At 50.9% G+C, this 19,624-nt stretch overlaps 1 protein-coding gene and 1 pseudogene across 10 annotated transcripts in view; both read left to right on the top strand.

Annotated features, from left to right (window-relative positions):
• The window catches only part of OXSR1 (oxidative stress responsive kinase 1), a 105,940-nt gene that overhangs the window by 27,680 nt on the left and 58,636 nt on the right, over positions 1 to 19,624 (top strand). For all 10 annotated transcript variants that reach the window (XR_016232948.1, XR_016232949.1, XM_070073033.2 and 7 more), the window contains exons 3-4: positions 7,715 to 7,823; positions 17,304 to 17,445. Coding sequence is in view for 8 of the 10 variants with exons in the window: in XM_070073033.2 (XP_069929134.1) it covers positions 7,715 to 7,823; positions 17,304 to 17,445 (251 nt within the window). In the remaining 2 variants the exon portion in view is untranslated. The remainder of the gene's footprint in view (positions 1 to 7,714; positions 7,824 to 17,303; positions 17,446 to 19,624) is intronic.
• LOC127490039 (small nucleolar RNA U13) lies at positions 17,597 to 17,697 on the top strand (annotated as a pseudogene).

The following is a 19,624-nucleotide window of genomic DNA, read 5'->3' as shown; positions in this document are numbered from 1 at the left end:
GGCTCAATAGGCTAATCCTCCACCTAGCGGCACTGGCACACCGGGTTCTAGTCCCGGTCGGGGCACCGGATTCTGTCCTGGTTGCCCCTCTTCCAGGCCAGCTCTCTGCTGTGGCCAGGGAGTCCAGAGGAGGATGTCCCAAGTGCTTGGGCCCTGCACCCCATGGGAGACCAGAAGCACCTGGCTCCTGCCTTTGGATCAGTGCGGTGCACCGGCTGCAGCGTGCCAGCCGTGGCTGCCATTGGAGGGTGAACCAATGGCAAAAGGAAGACCTTTCTCTCTGTCTCTCTCACTATCCACTCTGCCTGTCAAAAAAACAAACAAAAAAGTCTGTGGCTCAGGACTGGCACTGTGGCACAGTGAGTAAAGCCATCACCTACAGTGCCGGCATCCTATATGGCTGCCGGTTCAATTTCTGGCTGCTCTACTTCTGATCCAGCTCTCTGCTATGGCCTGGGAAAGCAGTGGAAGATGACCCTAGTGTTTGGGCCCCTGTACCTGTGTGGGAGACCCGGAAGAGGCTTCTCCCACACAGAGAGAGCCACACAAGAGGCTCCTGGCTTCAGATCGGCGCAGCTCCGGCTGTTGTGGCCATCTTGGGAATAAGTCAGTGGATGGAAGACCTACTTCTCTCTCTCTCTCTCTCTGTCTCTGTCTCTCTCTCTCTCTCTCTCTCTCTGCCTCTGCTTCTACCTCTCTGTAACCCTGCCTTTCAAATAAATAGATCTTAAAAAAAAGAAAACTATGGCTCTCAGGAGACGTGGTGTGGGTTCACATTCTGACCACTGGTGCAGGAGATGCGAGGTGGAGTGACCCTACACAGTAGCAGCGCTGAAGGCCGAGGGAGGGAGGAACGCCGTGTCCCAGGGTCAGTAGCTGTCAGAGGTCTGTGCCGTTCAAGTGTAGTCGGTCGCACAGTGCTGCTGTCGTGTCCTGGCACACAGAGTTTAGTAGGGACAGTAAGGCTCAGCACGGAGGTGTTGAATGTTGTCAATCCTGTGGGGTTAGGATGGAAAGAATACGTGCTCTGAGAATCTTTGAGTTTTTTTCCTGAAGCCCAGTTGATGCAGTATTTGAGAATTAGAAGCTGCCCACAAATGTGAGCTGGTGTTGTAATTTAAGTACTTTCTCTAAGAGCACATAGAGTTAGTAATAGCCAAGGCAGGAGTCAGGACTGGAGTGACCGTCCTGTCCAGGACTTTCTCCTCTGTCCCAACTGGGATTTAGTTTCTGGTGTGCCTGGCCTGGGTATCAGGGAGTAATTGGAATGAAAGAAAACACGGTGTGGGATGGCTCGCTTGTATTGAACCTGCAGCAGCTCAGGCACGTGGGTTTCTTCCAGAAGGAGCAGTTACTGGAGTGGTCTTGAGCCATCTCTGGGAAGGAGGTGCTGGCTGAAGTCCTACTGGAAAGTCTGGGATTTACTGTTGCCGGCAACACAGTGGGACCCCATTTGGACATTTGAACTGCGGCATTGGTAAAACAAGCCTATAAACTACAAACTGGGGGTTGGTGCTGTGGGTAAAGCTGCCTCCTGCAGTGCCAGCAACCCATATGGGCACCGGTTCAAGTCTTGACTTTTCTACTTCCAATCCAGCTCTCTGCTGTGGCCTGGGAAAGCAGTGGAAGATGGCCCAAGTCCTTGGGTCCCTGCACCCACATGGGAGACCCGGAGGAAGCTCCGCAGCTCCGGCCGTTGCGGCCATTTGGGGAGTGAACCAGCGGATGGAAGGCCCCCCCCCCCCCGCCTCTCTGTAACTCTGCTTTTCAAATAAATAAACCTTAAAAAATTACAAACTAATTCTGTTAAAGGAAACACAAACATTTTAATGTACATAGGATTGGGACTAGAGAAGTCCAGCGTGAACACCTGTCATTTGCCAGGTGGTGTAGGCTGGAGGGAGGCCTTGGTGCTGCTCATGGCCGAGGGACTGAGGCCCGTAGTTTAAATAACCTAGTGAAGATCACAGGGCGATGATGGTGGCAGATCTCACTGCCAGGCACTCCTGTGTGTTTCACCCTAGAGGGCTCACTGTGTAGACGAGGGTAGTAAGGCAGAGTTAGTGCGAGAGTGACAAACGTTCTTAAATGTTTTTTCACATTATTGAAAGCAATATTTTGTTGTTGCACTTTAATAGGAATGCAAATTTGGTATCTTTGTTTTTTAGCTCCATTATAATCTTATGGGACGACTGTCATATGTGGTCCATCATTGATTGAAATTTTTTTTAAGATGTATTTATTTACTTGAGAGATAGAGTTACTTACTGACAGAGAGGGAGAGACTAGAGAGAAAGGTCTTCCATCCTCTGGTTCACTCTGCAAATGGCCACAACAGCTGGATCTGGGCCAATCTGAAGCCAGGAGCTTCTTCTGGGTCTCCCACGTGGGTGCAGGGACCCAAGGACCTGGGCCATCTTCTACTGCTTTCGCAGGCCATAGCAGAGAGCTGGATCAGAAGTGGAGCAGCTGGGACTCAAACTGGCACCCACAGGGCCCGGCATTGTAGTGCAGTAGGTTAATCCTCTGCCTGCAGCACCTGCATCCCATATGGGCGCCAGTTCTAGTCCTGGTTGCTCCTCTTCCAATCCAGCTGTCTGCTGTGGCGTGGGAAAGCAGTAGAGGATGGCCCAAGTCCTTGGGCTCCTGTACCCATGTGGGAGATCGGAAAAAGCTCCTGGCTCCTGGCTTTGGATTGGTGTAGCTCTGGCCGTTGCAGTCATTTGGGGAATGAACCAGCAGATGGAAGACCTTTCTCTCTGTCTCCCCCTCTCACTGTCTGTGACTACCTCTCAAATAAACAAAATCTTTAAGAAAACAAACAAACAAAGAAAGAAACTTGCACTCACATGAGATGCCAGCATTGCAGGCAGGGGCTTAGCCCACTAGGCCACAGGGTTGGCCCCAATTTGATATCTTATTAGAAGAAGAAAATTGGTTAGATAACGGTTTGTCTTTGCCCACATTGCAGTAGGCTTTATCTAGCGTGTATATACTTGGCAAGTAGGGAAAGGGAGAAAGAAAGGGGCTTCCGTAAAGGCAGCGTAAGATAATCGGCTGCTTTTCGGTGGCGTGGAGGAAGCTGTAGCGCTGTCAGTGAGAGACCCGTGGTGTCCGGCCTGCACCAGTGCGGGACGAGAGCTGAGTGCAGTGGGCTCTCTTTCATACTGACAGGTTTGAAACCCTTCGGTTTACCTTAAAAAAAAAAAATAAAAAAATGTGTGAGGTTGAGGTACTAGACTTCTGATGTGATGTTACAAATGGTTTTCCAAAGCTGTCTTTATTGTAGCACAGAAAGGGTGAGGCTCTGCAAGGAATGCAGGTTGTGACTTATGGCAGACAGGAAGGAGGGGTGGATAAGTATTGCTTCTCCCTCCTGTGAAGTGCTTCCGGGATGCCTGGCGACCTTTGCTTCGTGTGGGGGATGATCAGCTGCCACATATTTTTTTTTTTTTAAAGATTTATTTTATTTATTTGAAGGGCAGAATTACAGAGAGGGAGAAGGACACAGAAAGAGAAAGAGATATTCCATCCACTGGTTCAGTCCCCAAATGACCACAATGGCTAAGGCCGGACCAGGCCACGGCAAGGAGCCAGGAGCCTCTTCCAGGTCTCCCATGCAGGTGCAGCTGTCCAGGCACTTGGGCCATCTGCTGCTGCTTTCACAGGTACATCAGCAGGGAGCTAGATCCACACTGGAGCATCCAGGACTCGAACCGGCACCCATATGGGATGCCAGACCTGCAGACAGGGGCTTTAACCCACTGCGCCACACCGCCTGTCCCTGGATGCCACATCTTAACATGTTCATTATCTCCACAGAGGTTTTGCTCATAGACTTTTCTCTAAGAAGTCAGACCATGCAGGATTCTAGGTTTTTCTCTTCCCTAGTAGGTGGTCGGATTAGATTCTTTGGACGAATGTGTGAGGGGACATAAAGACGGCTGAAGTACTGTTCCTTCTATCCAGAGTCATGGTCATGATCTCGTTACACAGGGAGGCTCTGCCTGTGTGTGACCAACGTCTCGGGAGAGGTAGGCAGTCACGTGCGAGTAAGGAGAGGACGAGAGCTGCAGATTCGAAGACGGAGGGCCCCGTGGAGACGTCTGTGGCCGGGCACCAGGCGGGGCCGACGAACAAGCAGATGAAGACCCTGCTGGGCAGCGCTTAGAGTCAGGGAAGAACAGGAGAGAAGCAGGAGGCCTTGACGGGAGGAGACGGTGGTGTTTGGTAGAGGATGTTAGCTAGGGACTACGTGGGCAGGCCTTTGAAGGATTCTTTTTTTCTTTTTAAAGAATTCTTTGTTTATTTAAAAGGCAGGAAGGGGAGAGGGAGAGGGAGAGGAGGGCAGTGGAATCTTCCATCTGCTGGTTCACTCCCCAAATGGCTGCAGTGGCCAGGGCTGGGCCAGGCCAAAGCCAGGAGCCAGGAGCTTCTTCTGGGTCTTCCATGTGGGTTCAGGGGCCCACTTGGGCCATCTTCTACTGTTTTCTCAGGTCATAGCAGAGAGCTAGGTAAGGACTCGAACTGTGCTCATATAGGGTGCTGGCACAGCAGGTGGCAGCTTTAGCCTCTACACCACAGTGCTGCCCTCCCCCCCAACAGTGTCCCCCGCCATGTTTTAAGATTTATTTATTTGGGGGCCAGTGCTGTGGCGCAGTGGGTTAAAGCCCTGGCCTGAAGTGCTGGCATCCCATATGGGTGCCGGTTCTAGTCCTGGCTGCTCCTCTTCTGGTCCAGCTCTCTGCTGTGGCCTGGGAAAGCACTAGAAGATGGCCCAAGTCCTCAGGCCCCTGCGCCCACGTGGGAGACCCGGAAGAAGCTCCTGGCTTCTGGCTTCAGATTGGCGCAGCTCTGGCTGTTGTGGCCATCTGGGGAGTGAACCAGTGGATGGAAGATAGCCCCCCGCCCCCGTGTAACTCTTTCAAATAAATTAAGTAAATCTTAAAAAAAAAAATTTATTTATTTGAAAGGCCAAGTGAGAGAAAGAGAGAGGGAGTGGATTGAGATTTTTCATTTGCTTGTCCACTCCCCAAATGGCCGAAACAATCAGGGCTGGGTCCCTCTGACGCCAGGAGCCAGGAGCTCCGTCTGCGCCTCCCGCGTGGGTGCAGGGCCGAGCGCTTGGCCGTCTGCCCTGCTTTCCCAGGCCCTTAGCAGGGAGCTGGGTCAGAAGGGGAGCAGCCGGGACTGGGACCTCTGCTCCAGGCAGGAGTGCCGTAGGCGCAGCGGGGCCGCGTGCCTCCTGCAGGGAAGTTCTTCAACGGACAAAGCCCTTTGTGACCTGGTGCCTGGCAGTTAAGCGGTCAGAAACCTTGGAAACCCGTTTGTCAGGGTCAGTACAAGAAAACGTCGAGCCCTAGTTACAGCTGCTGCCTGTGGTCGCTGTGACCCAGTGCCGAGTACTTCCCTGTCCAGGCTGCTCACTGCCCGCGCTGCAGTCCACCTTCCCAGACCGCGAGTGTCATGAGGTCCACGCCGTGTCGCATACCAGCAGGTTGACTCGTTGTGGCTTTTTTTTTTTTTTAGAGACTTATTTATTTGTTTGAAAGTCAGAGTTACACAGAGAGAGAAGGAGAAGCAGAGAGAGAGGAAGGGAGGGAGGGAGGGAGAGAGAGAGGTCTTCCATGCACTGGTTCACTCCCCAATTGGCCGCAACAGCCAGAGCTGATCCGAAGCCGGGAGCCAGGAGCCTCTTCCTGGTCTCCCACGCGGGTGCAAGGGCCCAAGGACTTGGGCCGTCTTCTACTGCTTTCCCAGGCCACAGCAGAGAGCTGGATCGGACGTGGAGCAGCCAGAACTAGAACTGGCACCTATATGGGATGCCGGCACTGCAGGCAGCGGCTTTACCTGCTATGCAACAGCACCAGCCCCTGCTCATTTTTTTTTGTGTGTGTGTGTGTGTGTGTTTAAGATTTTTATTTATTTGAAAGTCAGAGTTATACAGAGAGAAGGAGAGGCAGAGAGAGAGAGGTCTTCCATCCGCTGGTTCACTCCCCACTTGGCCACTACGGCCAGGGCTGCACCAATCTGAAGCAAGGAGCCAGGAGCTTCTTCTGGGTCTCCCACACAGGTGCAGGAGCCCAAGGACTTGGGCCATCTTTACTGCTTTCCCAGGCCATAGCAGAGAGCTGGATCAGAAGTGGAGCAGCTGGGACTCAAACTGGTGCCCATATGAGATGCCGGCACTGCAGGTGGCGGCTTTACCCGCTATGCCACAGTGCCTGCCCCTCATTGTGTCTTACATGCGCCTTATGAGCTTCATCTTTTTAAAGAATCATATATGGCTCTCATTCTGTTCTGCTGTAATTTTCCTGCATCCTGTAGAGCTAAACTTGGTTCCCAAGCCCTCTGTGAAGACTAGTTTGCTCACACCTGCCTCCCTTGGCTGTCCTGTCCTGTGGACTCCTGTAGCGTTTGCCATCTTTACAAGTCGCCGCCACGTGGGGCTGTCCTGCGCTTCTCTGGCGTGAGCGAGTGCCTCCTGTGCCCTTCACGTCCTGTGCAGCGTTATCGGCAGGCAGGAGCTTGCGTTAGTTCCGTCTTCTTTCACGTTCACCCCGTTTTAGTGCAGAAGAGTGCTGGTGACTTAGGGGGTCGCGAAATACACACAAGGCCCTAGCCACAGGGAGTCCACGGAGAGCACTTCTATCCGGAGTTAGGAGTGACTCCCACACAGTTGACCTTGCTGAACAGAGCCGAGGGCATGGGGCAAGTCCACGTGAGCGGGAAGCTGTACGAAGGGCGGCAGGAGTCCATTTGTTTGGCAGATACTTAATAAAAGTACACGTGTGCCGTGCACAGTGGTGAGTGCGTGGCGTCGTCTTAGTTCTCATGGAGCGTACAGCTTTGTGGGGGATGCAGAAAGCAAATAGCAAGTGTACTATAGTGTGGTACGTTGCACAGCGGTTGGGAATCCAGGAGAGACAGATAGGCGCACAGTGGACTCTACGTGATGTGCTGGGCTGGAGGAGACGCACAGGGTGCTTGGAAGCTGGGAGCTGGGAGCAGCTAGGCTGAGATCAGAGGGAGGCGGTGGAGCTGGACGGTGAGGACGATGGGGCAGTGGGACAGTAGGGAGATGTGTCCGGGGCAGAGGGCGCACAGCACCCTGGACGTTTGCTGGGGCCTGGAGACGGTGTCAAGGAGACGAGAGTCCGATCACACCGACTTTGTGGCTGTTTTGTTGTACCAGGCCTGGTTCAAATGCATCATCTGTGATAGCTCAATCCTGCACTTTCAGCTTTGGATTTTACTCTGGATTTAATTTATAATCCTGTCTTCTTTCCTTATTTTCTTTCCTTATTTTGTCGTTAGTGTAAGAATTGTTGATCATTTTACAAAAATGGGATGAAGTATTATTTTTCTTCCTCCCCCACGAGCAAACCGCATGCAACAGAAGCATCTTGTGTGTGTTAGGGATTGCCTCTGTGGCTACAACAGCAGGTTTCCCAGGGGCTCCTAGGGTGAAGCTGTGTGTCCAGTGGAGGCCTCCGGGGGCGCTGTGTCACGGTGTCTGCTGCATCCTTCAAGGACTGCGGGTGCAGTGGGCGGGAGAGGGGTCCTGGTGGGCTGTTCTGGAAGAGATCAAGGGCAAGCCTTCCGGAGCGGTTGTGACAGGTCTCCGGAGTCCCAGCCTGAGCTTGCTGACGTGCGTTGTGTTGTTTCAAGCTTGCCTATAGTGGGTGATCGTGTTTTATCTCTTCCTTTTTAGAAAGAAATCCAGGCTATGAGTCAGTGCCATCATCCCAATATCGTGTCTTACTACACATCGTTTGTGGTCAAAGACGAGCTGTGGCTGGTCATGAAGCTGCTGAGTGGAGGTGAGTAGCCCCGGCAGAGTGACGTGTTTTCCCACCTGGTGAGAGGTGGGGCTGTCCCGAGACTGAGAACAGAGGGCCTGCTGAAGACGTCAGTGCGTGGGCTGACAGGTTCCCTACGCTGTGTCTGCCTGACGTGCCCCTGAAATCTCCCTAAGTCAGGAAGGCTCCCTCTCCTTCCTCTGTGATGTGACCTCAGTGAGGACCTGGTCCCGCTGCCTCGCAGGGCATTCCACGTTCTGCATTAGCTGAGAGTTCCTTCCTCGTGGTTTAGTCTGCTTGGACTTCTGTGTCTGCACCTTGAGTGTCAGCTCTAGAGGCGTGGTGGAACTTGGGCAGTAGTTTGGGGCCGAATACTTCACAGGTGGTGCTGTGCTCTTCATAGTCCATCAGGTCGGGAAGTGTTCGCTTGCGTCTTCAGTAGCACGGCTCGTTTTGTTTGCCTAAGATGGTGGCAGCCAGGCTCTCCCTGTGAGAAGTCGGCTTCCGCTTTTGTAGGTAGCAGAAAGAAGCCTGTAATACTCTGGCTCTGTGGGTGCCACACTCCCCATAAGTCTTCTGTTTGAATTGGCTATTTCATTATTTCATCGGGGGTGTGGAAAGGTGGTTTTCCTTACTGCATTGTTTCTTGTGTACTTCTTTTTTTTTTTTTTTTTAAAGATTTATTTATTTGAAAGAGTTACACAGAGAGAGGAGAGGCAGAGGGAGAGAGAGAGGTCTTCCATCTTATGGTTCACTCCCCAGTTGGCCACAACTGCCTGAGCTGCACCAATCCAAAGCCAGGAGCTTTTTCCGGGTCTCCTGCGCGGGTGCAGAGGCCCAAGCACCTGGGCCATTTTCTGCTTTCCCAGGCCATAGCAGAGAGCTGGATCGGAAGAGGAGCAGCCGGGACTAGAACCGGCGCCCATATGGGATGCCGGCGCTTTAGGCCAGGGCATTAACCCGCTGCGCCACAGCGCCAACCCCCTCTTGTGTACTTCTAACCTGGCATCCTCTGTGAAGAGGAGCTTTGTCTTATCTACTGGGGCTCTTTGATTAATTGGTGCAGTAGTTCCTGCAGAAAAGGAGGGATAAAAAAATGGATTCTTGGGGCTGGCATTGTGGGATAGAGGGTAAAGCCACTGCCTGCGACACTGGCAATGAATGTGGGTGTCAGTTCATGTCCTGGCTGCTCCACTTCTGATCCAGCTCCCTGTTAATGGACTGGAAAAGCAGCAGAAGATGGTCCAAGTCCTTGGGCTCCTGTCACCAATGTAGGAAACCTGGATGAAGCTCCTGGCTCCTAGCGTCAGCCTAGCCAAGCCCTGGCCCATGCAGCTGTCTGGGGAGTGAACCACTGGATGGAAGATCGATATCTCTCTGTCTCTCCCTCTCTCTCCGTAACGCTTTCAAATAAATAAATAAATAAATCTTTTTTAAAGAAAGTATTCTTTTTTTAATAACTGATTTTCTTATGAAAAGTTGATAGAATAGTCACCTCCATTGGTAGCAGATGAGAGGTTTTTAATTTTTCCAGTTGGTCAGGATCTTCACTGTTTTGAGTATCATTATAGACTCTAGCATTTTTAAAAAATTTTTAAATTATTTTTTAAAGATTTACGTATTTACTTATTTATTTATTTGAAAGGCAGAGTTACAGAGACGCTGAGACAGAGAGAGAGGTCTTCCATCCACTGGTTCACTCCCCAGATGGCCAAAACAGCTAGAGCTGTGCCAATCCAAAGCCAGGAGCCAGGAGCTTCCTCCGGGTCTCCCATGTGGGTGCAGGGGCCCAAAGGTTTGGGCTATCTTCCACTGCTTTCCCAGGCCACAGCAGAGAGCTGGATGGGAAGTGCAGCAGCCAGGATTCGAACCAGCACCCATATGGGATGCAGGCACTGCAGGTGGCAGTTTTACCTGCTATGGCATAGCGCTGCTCCCTGGTTCATTTTTCGAAGCTCTCGGCAGCCAGGGCTGCGCCAGGCCGAAGCCTGGAGCTCAGTCGGGGTCTCCCACGTGGGTGACAGGGACTTAAATGCTTCAGCCACCTGCTGCCGGCCGTGATGTGCCTAGCAGGAGCTGGTCGGAGTCGGAAGAGCTGGGGCTCGGTCCGGGCGCTCTGGTGGGCGAGGCAGGCGTCCTCGATGGTGACTTAGCCACTGTGCTGCACACACAGCCTCGCTTCTCTCTGGTGTTTGAGTTTGCAGGCTTCTCAGCGGGAGTTGTCTCTTGCTTACTCTTTTTGATATGAGCCAGTAGGTTTTTGATTGTGTCTCGCTTTTTGGTTCAAGATTTTCTAGGTCCACATAATCCTTTTCCCGGACCTGGAATCACCAGAATCGTAGGAGCTGAGAGAGCTGTTACTGGGGAATGGTATTCAGAGTATAATGACAGTGCTTGGGGTATGCATTGCTACTATGGAGTAACTGCCTCTAGCTGGGACATACTCTGTTGAAAATGAGTCATAATTTCGTGTTAATATTTCCAATTCAACTTTAATATTATAGACTTTTTAAGCTTCTTCTGATCTTATGCTTGAATCTCTTTTCCTAGTTTTACCGTTATTACAAGCTTTGTACTGTAAAATGTATGCATTTACTTCTGCTTTATCCTTGAGTAGATTTAAATACAGGCGGAGTGTCCCGTATCTGGTGCTTTGGGCTAGGAGTGATCCGGATGGCAGAGCTGTTCGGGTTTTGGAGTACTCACGTGGACTTTACTTACTGAGCAGTCCTGGTCAGAATCTGAAATCCGAGAGCGAGACCCAAAGCTTCTAAATGTCACGTTGGTGCTGGGAAGCGTTCTGGATCGCGGAGCAGGTGAGGGGTGCTCAGCCGGTATTGCCGGTGCAAGGAGTGTGCAGACGGACGCGTGGATTGGACACGCGGTTATGGTGCCTGAAGCTCATGCTGTGTGGTCACTTTGTCAGTGTACCAAGGCCTGGGTTTGAATCACAGGGCGAGACTGGGGACCCTGTCACTCCACTCCTTTCATTGTTTGCGTATGTATTCTCTGTAGAGTCACAGGAAAGAGAACCCATGTTTGCTTGGTTTGCAGTTTTCATGCTGCTTGTCCCTGGAACCTTGCTTCTCAGAGACTGTGAAAGAAACAATGTGCGCCTTGTATTAAAATCCAGCTTTCCTGTTTCAGTTTTGTTTTATGGGAGAACTGTGTCAACCTTTGTCCTTTTTACTTGTCTGTGGTATCTTTCTGCCTCTCGGGGTGCTGAGGAGGAGTGAATGACGTGACATACATGGAGAGCATCCATCGCTGGCTGACCTGTGACAGACGCACGGAGATCGTAGGCACTGTCATCATAACCCCTTGCTGTGTGATGCTCTTCCGTGTAGCCAGAGTCACCGCTTTGTTTCAGTCCCTTCAGGGACGCGCTGGAGAAACTGGGTTGCTTTGTAAAGGCCCTGTGCGTGTGATGGTTGGACGTTGCTAACACCAGCCACTTTCAGGATGGTGGTCAAGTGTGGGTCTTTCAGTGTGGACAGATTCGGGAGCATTAGGCAATTCTGTGTCTTTCCTTATTGATCACCGAGAGCTTAATTTTGTTTTTAATTCACAAAGATGCATGGTGTAAGGTTTTCAGGGTGGGGAAATGAGAATGCATTGTTGGCTGTGTTCTGTGTTAGCCAGTCCTTTCTTCTGCTGCTCCTAAGCAGAATCCCCCCCACCCCACGCACCCTGAACCCAGAAGAGCAGGACGTGCGGCCTGGGGGGGGGAGGGGTCCTGCAGATGCAGCTCTTGGCCTCACTGTCTGGGGCAGTGCTCAGTTTTTCTAGCCTAGCACTCAGTGAATTTCCTGGAGGGCAATTTCGAACGTGTTGTAGTCATAATTCTTTATAGAATTATATTTTAGGAGTTAACATAATCATTACATATAAGCCTTTTAGATGTTAAAATTTTTTCACTCTTTAGGAAAATGAAATCTCGTGGTTTTTTTTTTTTTTTTTTTTTTTTTTTTTTTTTTTTTTTTAAGATTTATTTATTTGAGAGGCAGAATTAGAGAGGGAGAGGCAGAGAGAACGGTCTTCCTCCTCTGGTTCACTCCCCAAATGGCCGCAATGACTGGAGCTGGATGGATCCGAAGCCAGGAGCCAGGAGCTTCTTCCTGGTCTCCCATGCGGGTGCAGGGCCCCAAGCACACAGGTGGTCCTCTGCTGCTTTCCCAGGCCGTTAGCATAGAGCCGGGTCAGAAGTGGAGCAGCCAGGACCCAAAGTGGCACCCAGGTGGGATGTCACAGCACCAGTCCCCAAATCTTGATTTTTGTTGCTATGAAGTGAATAAACATTTAAATTGAAGAATTTAAGTAATATTTAGAAAACAAAAGGTAGAAGTGATCAGCTTACACATTTTTGTTTTGAAATAGGAAGAAACTGTCAGAATTTATAGTACAGTTAAAATGCCAGTCAAGTATGTACTCACTTAACATCAGCACGTTAGTGAGTGGAACTGTCGGCTCCTTCGCTCGTGGCCTTATGACTAATAAAGAAAAGTTGTAATTAAGTGGAAGTGTGGAGTGCCGTGAGAGCCAGTCCTTGGGGACCCTGAACCTCTCGAGAGAGGGAGATGTACCATTAACCAAGGCCCCTCCCTTCTGGAGGTGCCAGCCGGCTGAGACGTAAGACTGAGCTGACAGCCAGCCGGGTGAAGTGGGAGTGGAAGGATGGGAGAGTGATCCAGCTGGGGGGACTGGTGGCAGAGGAAGGTGTGTCATGTGGGCCAGAACCGAGGGAGGTTTGTGGCGGGAGCAGAGAAGCAGAAAAAGACCTTTGGAGGAGGCTCACGGGAAAGCAGAGACTCCCTTTGAGTAACTTTGAAATGTCAATGACCAGAGGTAACAGAAATGCATGTAGGATGCATTCTTTTTTTTTTTTTTTAAGATTTATTTATTTATTTGAAAGTGAGAGTTACTGAGAGGGGTGGGTAGGTCTTCCATCTGCTGGTTCACTCCCCAGATGGCCGCAATGACTGGAGCTGGGCTGATCCGAAGCCAGGAGCCAGGAGCTTCTCTGGGTCTCCCACGTGGGTGCAGGGGCCCAAGGACTTGGGCCATCTTCTTCTGCTTTCCCAGGCCACAGCAGAGAGCTGGATCGGAAGTGGAGCAGCCGGGACTTGAACTGGTGCCCTTATGGGATGCTGGTGTCGCAGAAGGAGCCTTTACCTATTATGCCATGGTGCCTCCCCGGTAACTGTCACTCTTAAACCTGTCAACCACAGAGATAGCAGAGTTAAGTCAGTTTAAGTATGTATAATTTCACAGGACTTTCTTATGACTGACATGTCCTTTTTTTAAAGGTCTGTTTATGTATTGCAATGCAGAGTTACAGACAGAGAAAGGGAAAGACTTCTTGCAGGTCTCCCCCGTGGCAGCGGGGACTCAAGCACTTGGGCCGTGCTCTTCAGCTTCCCCAGGTGCATTAGCAGGGAGCTGGGTCAGAAGTGGAGCAGGGGCTGGCGCCTTGGCCCAGCGGGTTAACGCCCTGGCCTGCAGTGCCGGCATCCCTTATAGGCGCTGATTCGAGACCCGGCCACTCCACTTCTGATCCAGCTCTCTGCTGTGGGAAAGCAGTAGAAGATGGTCAAGTCCTTGGGCCCCTGCACCCACATGGGAGACTGGGAAGAAGCTCCTGGCTTTGGATTGGCGAAGCTCCGGCTGTTGCGGCCAATTGAGGAGTGAACCAGCAGATGGAAGATCGATCTCTCTCTCTCTCTCTCTCTCTCTCTCTGCCTCTCCTCTCTGTGTAACTCTGACTTTCAAATACATTATTTGAGACCCAGCAGCCGGGTCTCACACCGGCGCCCACATGGGATGCTGGCATCACAGGCAGACGCTTTGCCCGCTGTGCCGCAGTGCAGGCCCCTGAAACCTTCTTTAACTAATTAAAACCCAGATGTTGAATGTTGGGATTTATCAGCACAGGAAGTTAATCTTCAGAAGTGAGAAATGCTTTTGGTCTAAAGAGCTATTTCTACAATTTGGTAGCACCAGACTATGGTGTACAGTATTTAGAACTACAACTCATTAGGCAAACTTCTGAGAGGAAAAGAGAAGCGCTGTGGCACTGAAAGGGGTAGCGTGTAGACACAGACCTCCAGCTTCAGTCCGCTGCCTCAGACAGCGGGGGTGCCTTGGCCTTGTCTCTGCTGAGTGACAAAAGCAGGCCCGGTGAATTACCAGATGTCGTGACCAGTGTGCTTCTCAAACACCAGCAACCCTTCAGGGCTTGTAGACTTCCGCTGCTGCAGTTCTCAGCTGGGAGCTCCGAGCCAGGGCCGGCCAAACCATCAGCGGCTCAGGAGGCTAGAGCTGGGTGAAAGCTGCTTAGACAGCGTGACTGCTGGGACGCGATGATTCTGTGTTCAACGAAAGCTGAGGAAGTTAGCATGCTGGCCGTGCAGCCGGTGGCGTTAGAACTGCCGGCTTTAGTGCGTGTCTCGAGCCAGCTCCGCCAGAATTCTTGGTACTCAGGAGTGGTTTTCTTGGACAGAGTTTTGCGTTGCTTGTAAGTGTTGTGTGTCACAGACTAGGAAGGCACACGGGCAATCATTTTGAGGAATAGAAGGATCTACATTTTAGCTTTTTGCTTTGTTAGAAAATTTGTACCAAATACCCTTGTTTCCCATTCACTGTTTGACTTGCTTTTATTCTGAGATGTGTGGACTTTTTTTTTTTTTTTTAAGATTTCTTTATCTATTTGAAAGTTATAATTACATAGAGAAAGGGAGAGACAGAGACAGAGATATTCCATCTGCTGGTTCACTCCCCAGATGGCTGCAACAGCCGGGGCTGGGCCAGCCTGAAGCCAGGAGCTTCTTCTAGGTTTCCCAACGTGGATGGCAGGGGCCCAAATTCTTGGGCCATCTTCCTCTGCTTTCCCCAGGCCATTAGCAGGGAGCTGGATCAGAAGTGAAGCAGCTCGGCCGGCGCCGCGGCTCACTAGGCTAATCCTCCGCCTTGCGGCGCTGGCACACCGGGTTCTAGTCCAGGTCGGGGCGCCGGATTCTGTCCCGGTTGCCCCTCTTCCAGTCCAGCTCTCTGCTGTGGCCAGGGAGTGCAGTGGAGGATGGCCCAAGTGCTTGGGCCCTGCACCCCATGGGAGACCAGGAAAAGCACCTGGCTCCTGGCTCCTACCATCGGATCAGCGCGGTGCGCTGCCACAGCGCGCTGGCCGCGGCGGCCATCGGAGGGTGAACCAACGGCAAAGGAAGACCTTTCTCTCTGTCTCTTTCTCTCACTGTCCACTCTGCCTGTCAAAAAAAAAAAAAAAAAAAAGAAGAAGAAGAAGTGGAGCAGCTGGGACATGAACCAGCGTCTTTATGGGGTGCTGGTGTTGCAGGCAGCGGCTTAATCTACTACACCACAGTGCCGGTCCCATGTACACTGCTTTCAGTTCTCTGTTGACCACTGGATGATGTAAAATCCATGAAGATTGTCTAAATTTTTGAAAAGGAGCTCTGATTTCAAGCTTTAAAAGTGTAGAGCCAATATGAGATCTTTTTGCTCTGTTGGTCTGCTGTGCCAGCCTGGAAGTTCCCTGAAAGTCAGCCATACTGCACAGCTTGTCATTCTCTTGGCACCCAGTGCTGGGACTTACTAGATGGATGAATTGCGTTAATTTTAAATTCCCAGCAGGAGTTTCTCCCTTTAGATACATTTTTTAAAAGTAATTTTATTTTTTATTTGTCAGCGTGAATAGTTTGTAACCATTACTTTTTTTTTTTTCTTTATTTGACAGGTAGAGTTACAGACAGTCAGAGAGACAGAGAGAGAGAAAGGTCTTCCTCCTGTTGGTGCACTCCAAATGGCTGCTACTGCCTGCGCACTGCGCTGATCCGATGGCAGGAGCCAGGTGCTTCTCCTGGTCTCCCATGGGGTGCAGGGCCCAAGCACTTGGGCCATCCTCCACTGCACTCCCTGGCCACAGCAGAGAGCTGGCCTGGAAGAGGAGTAACTGGGACTAGAACCTGGCACCCATATGGGATGCTGGTGCCTCAGGCGGAGGATTAACCAAGTGAGCCACGGCACCGGCCCCTACATACATTTTTTAAAAAGTATTTATTTTATTTGGAAGAGCTACAGAGAAGGGGAGACAGAGACGGAGGTGGAGACGGGGAGAGAGAGAGAGAGTGTGAGTCTTCCATCTGCTGGTTCACTCCCTAAATGGCCATAACGGCCAAGGGTAGGCAGGCTCAAACCAGGAGTCAGGAACTTCTTCTGAGTCTCCCATGTGGGTGCAGGGGCCATCTTCCTCTGCTTTCCCAGGCACATTAGTAGGGAGCTGGATCAGACATGGAGCAGCCGGGTCTCTAACTGGCACCCAGATGGGATGTCAGCGTCCCACCTGCAGCTAACCCGCTGTGCCACAGCGCTGGCCATCCTCTACTGGCGCTCCCTGGCCACAGCAGAGAGCTGACCTGGAAGAGGGGCAACCAGGACAGAATCCGGCACCCCGACCGGGACTAGAACCTGGGGTGCTGGCGCCGCAGGCGGAGGATTAGCCTAGTGAGCTGTGGTGCCAGCCCTAGTCTTTGCTTTTATCATCAGTGTTGGTATCTGCGTCCTGTGATATTAGTCACTGTGCAGATGTCCCCAGCCCCTCCCCCTTCTGTGGGAGGAGCAGGAATGGACTTCATACGTAGACCTGGGCTGTTACTTCAAGAGAAGTGCCATTTATCCTCTTCATACCCGTGTTTCGCCTCACCTGTTCTGGTTTTGCAGTTGATCAGAATAATTTTAGCCCTTGAGTTAGCTTATCGTGTACGATCTTTACTTCTCGAGTGTTTCTTCTCTGGGTGTGATGCTGTGCCCTGCGTTCCTGCACGGTAGGGGGCCGGCGCTGGCTTGTGGAATCTGACACTGGAGTGTTACTGGTGAGTGTGCCCTAACTAGGTGTTCTCTGGGAGCGTGTGCCCTAACTAGGTGTTCTCTGGGAGCGTGTGCCCTAACTAGGTGTTCTCTGGGAGCGTGTGCCCTAACTAGGTGTTCTCTGGGAGCGTGTGCCCTAACTAGGTGTTCTCTGGGAGCGTGTGCCCTAACTAGGTGTTCTCTGGGAGCGTGTGCCCTAACTAGGTGTTCTCTGGGAGCGTGTGCCCTAACTAGGTGTTCTCTGGGAGCGTGTGCCCTAACTAGGTGTTCTCTGGGAGGTGTGCCCTAACTAGGTGTTCTCTGGGAGCGTGTGCCCTAACTAGGTGTTCTCTGGGAGCGTGTGCCCTAACTAGGTGTTCTCTGGGAGTGGTACGAATCCACCCCTTCTGAAGTCTTGCTAGAGGTCGTGCTGGTGTAACATGTTATTTGGATATTAGCGAGCTCCTTGCTGTTCCAGATTAGAACTGAGAATAGCTCACTAGTTTTAAACTGCTGTATTTTCTCCTGTTTGCTGTTTTCCCCTTTATTTTCTACACAGTTCGTTTGTGAAGTGGTCCACATACGTTTTGCTTGCAGGTGGATCTGAATTAACGTGGACTGCGTTCCTGTGTCTTGTGTTTGCAGGTTCTGTTCTGGATATCATCAAGCATATTGTGGCAAAGGGCGAGCACAAGAGTGGTGTCCTGGACGAGCCCACCATTGCTACAATACTCCGAGAGGTCCTGGAAGGGCTGGAGTATCTGCACAAGAATGGACAGATCCATCGGTACGTGGTGGGTGTGCTAGGCCGCCTCAGCAGACGCTCCCTCTCTGCGCGGCAGCAGTCCCGTGGCCTGAGCGTTTTTGTGGCTGTTTGTACCGCCAATCTCAGTGCACTGTGTCCAGAGTGTTAGTTGTGCAGCTAGTAAGTAGTGGACATGTTTCTGTAATTCGTAAACGTGGTGATTGGGGTTTTGTGCTGTTGTGTGTTGTGCCTCCCTCAGACGTTAACGATATCAGCACATTACCCGTTTTGAAAAAAAGAAAAAATAACAAGTGAGTTAGTAAAATCGGAAAATCCATAAACAGAAAAAATTCATAGTTTCTTATTATATGTTATTTTTTTAAAAGATTTATTTATTTGAAAGAGTTACAGAGAGAGAGAGAGGTCTTCCATCTGCCAGTTCACTCCCTAAATGGCCACAGTGGCTTGAGCTGAGCTGATCTGAAGCCAGGAGCTTCTTCCAGGTCTCTCACACGGTGCAGGGCCCAAGGACCTGGGCCATCTTCCACTGCTTTCCCACTCTATAGCAAAGAGCTGAATCGGAAGAGGAGCAGCTGGGACTTGAACCGGTGCCCAAAGAATGCCAAGGCTTTAACCTGCTTCGCCACAGCACTGGCCCCAAATTCATAGTTTCTTATCATGAGGTCATCACTGATAACGTTTTGGAATATTTCTTTCTGTTTTCTTTCATGTACTTGATATTTAAAACAATGCTATATATGTGATTTTCTCTGTTGCTTTTTTTTTTTTTTTTTAAGATTTATTTATTTATTTGAAAGGCAGAGCTACATAGAGGCAGAGGCAGAGAGGCAGAGAGGCAGAGAGAGAGAGAGAGAGAGAGAGAGAGAGAGAGAGAGAGAGAGAGAGAGAGAGGTCTTCCATCTGCTGGTTCACTCCCCAAATGGCCATAATGGCCAGAGCTAGGCAGATCTGAAGCTTGGAGCCAGGAGCCTTTCCTGGGTCTCTCCTGCGGGTGCAGGGGCCCAAACACTTGGGACATCTTCCCCTGCCCTCCCAGACCACAGCAGAGAGCCGGACCGGAAGTGGAGCAGCCGGGCCTCAAACTGGCACCCACGTGGGACACTGGCACCCCTGGCGGCTTCACCTGCCAAGCCACAGTGCCAGGCCCCGCTTTACTTATTTTACATTGTATCTTCAGTAGTTTGCTAGATTACTGAAAGCTCTTTGGGAGTTGGCATTGTGGTACAGTGGGTTAAAGCCCTGGCCTGCAGCACCAGCATCCCATATGGGTGCCGGTTCGAGTCCTGGCTCCTCCACTTCAGATTCAGCTCCCTGCTCGTGTACCTGGGAAGGCAGTGGATTATGGCACAGGTGCTTGGGCCCCTGCACCCACATGGGAGACCAGGAGGAAGCACCTGGCTCCTAGTTTCAGATCTCAGCTCTACGCATTGCAGCCATTCACGGAGTGGACCAGCAGATGGAAGACCTCTTTCTCCCTGTCGCTACCTCTCTCTGTAACTCTGCCTTTCAAATAAATAAATCTTAAAAAAAAAACAAAAGCTCTTTGTAAAATAGCATTTGTTAAAGCTCTTTTTTTGTTTTAAATAAATACTGTAGCATTTTTAAAAAACAGATATATTTATTTATTTGAAAGTCAGAGAGAGAGAGAGGGAGAGACAGAGAGGTCTTCAGTCCACTGGCTGACTTCCCAGATTGCCACCACAGCCAGGGCTGGGCCAGGAAGGCGGCAGGGGCCCATCACGTGGGCCATTTTATGCTGCTTTTGCCCGGCTCTTGCCGGGGAGCTGGATGAACAGCCAGGACTCCAGCCGTGCCCAGATGGGATGCCAGCATGGCAGACGGTGGTTTTACCTGCTGCACCACAGTGACGGCCCCTAGTGTAGCACTGTAAGAGCTTTTTAACATTTTGTAGTTCAGGTCTTTCTGGCTGTCTTTATTCAGTGCAGATGGCAAGAATTCAGGTAGTAATGGGTTCTGTGTTATCCAAAAGTATTTAGCACCTAGACTTGGTTTATTTGGGAATATTTTTTGCTTTCATTTCTAAATTTTTACTAGATATAAAAATTCACTGTTGAAAGTGTATTTTTTAAAGATTTATTTTATTTGAAAGGCAGAGTTAGGATGAGACAGTTTATTCCCCAAATGACTATGGCCGGGGCAGGGCCAAGCTGAAGCCAGGAGCCTGGACCTCCATCCGGGT

Source organism: Oryctolagus cuniculus, chromosome 4 (genome assembly GCF_051225735.1).
Source record: "Oryctolagus cuniculus isolate XC-2025 breed Fujian yellow rabbit chromosome 4, ASM5122573v1, whole genome shotgun sequence".
NCBI lineage: Eukaryota > Metazoa > Chordata > Mammalia > Lagomorpha > Leporidae > Oryctolagus > Oryctolagus cuniculus.
Note: the sequence above shows the minus strand (reverse complement) of the source record. Positions and strands in the feature narration are given on the sequence as shown.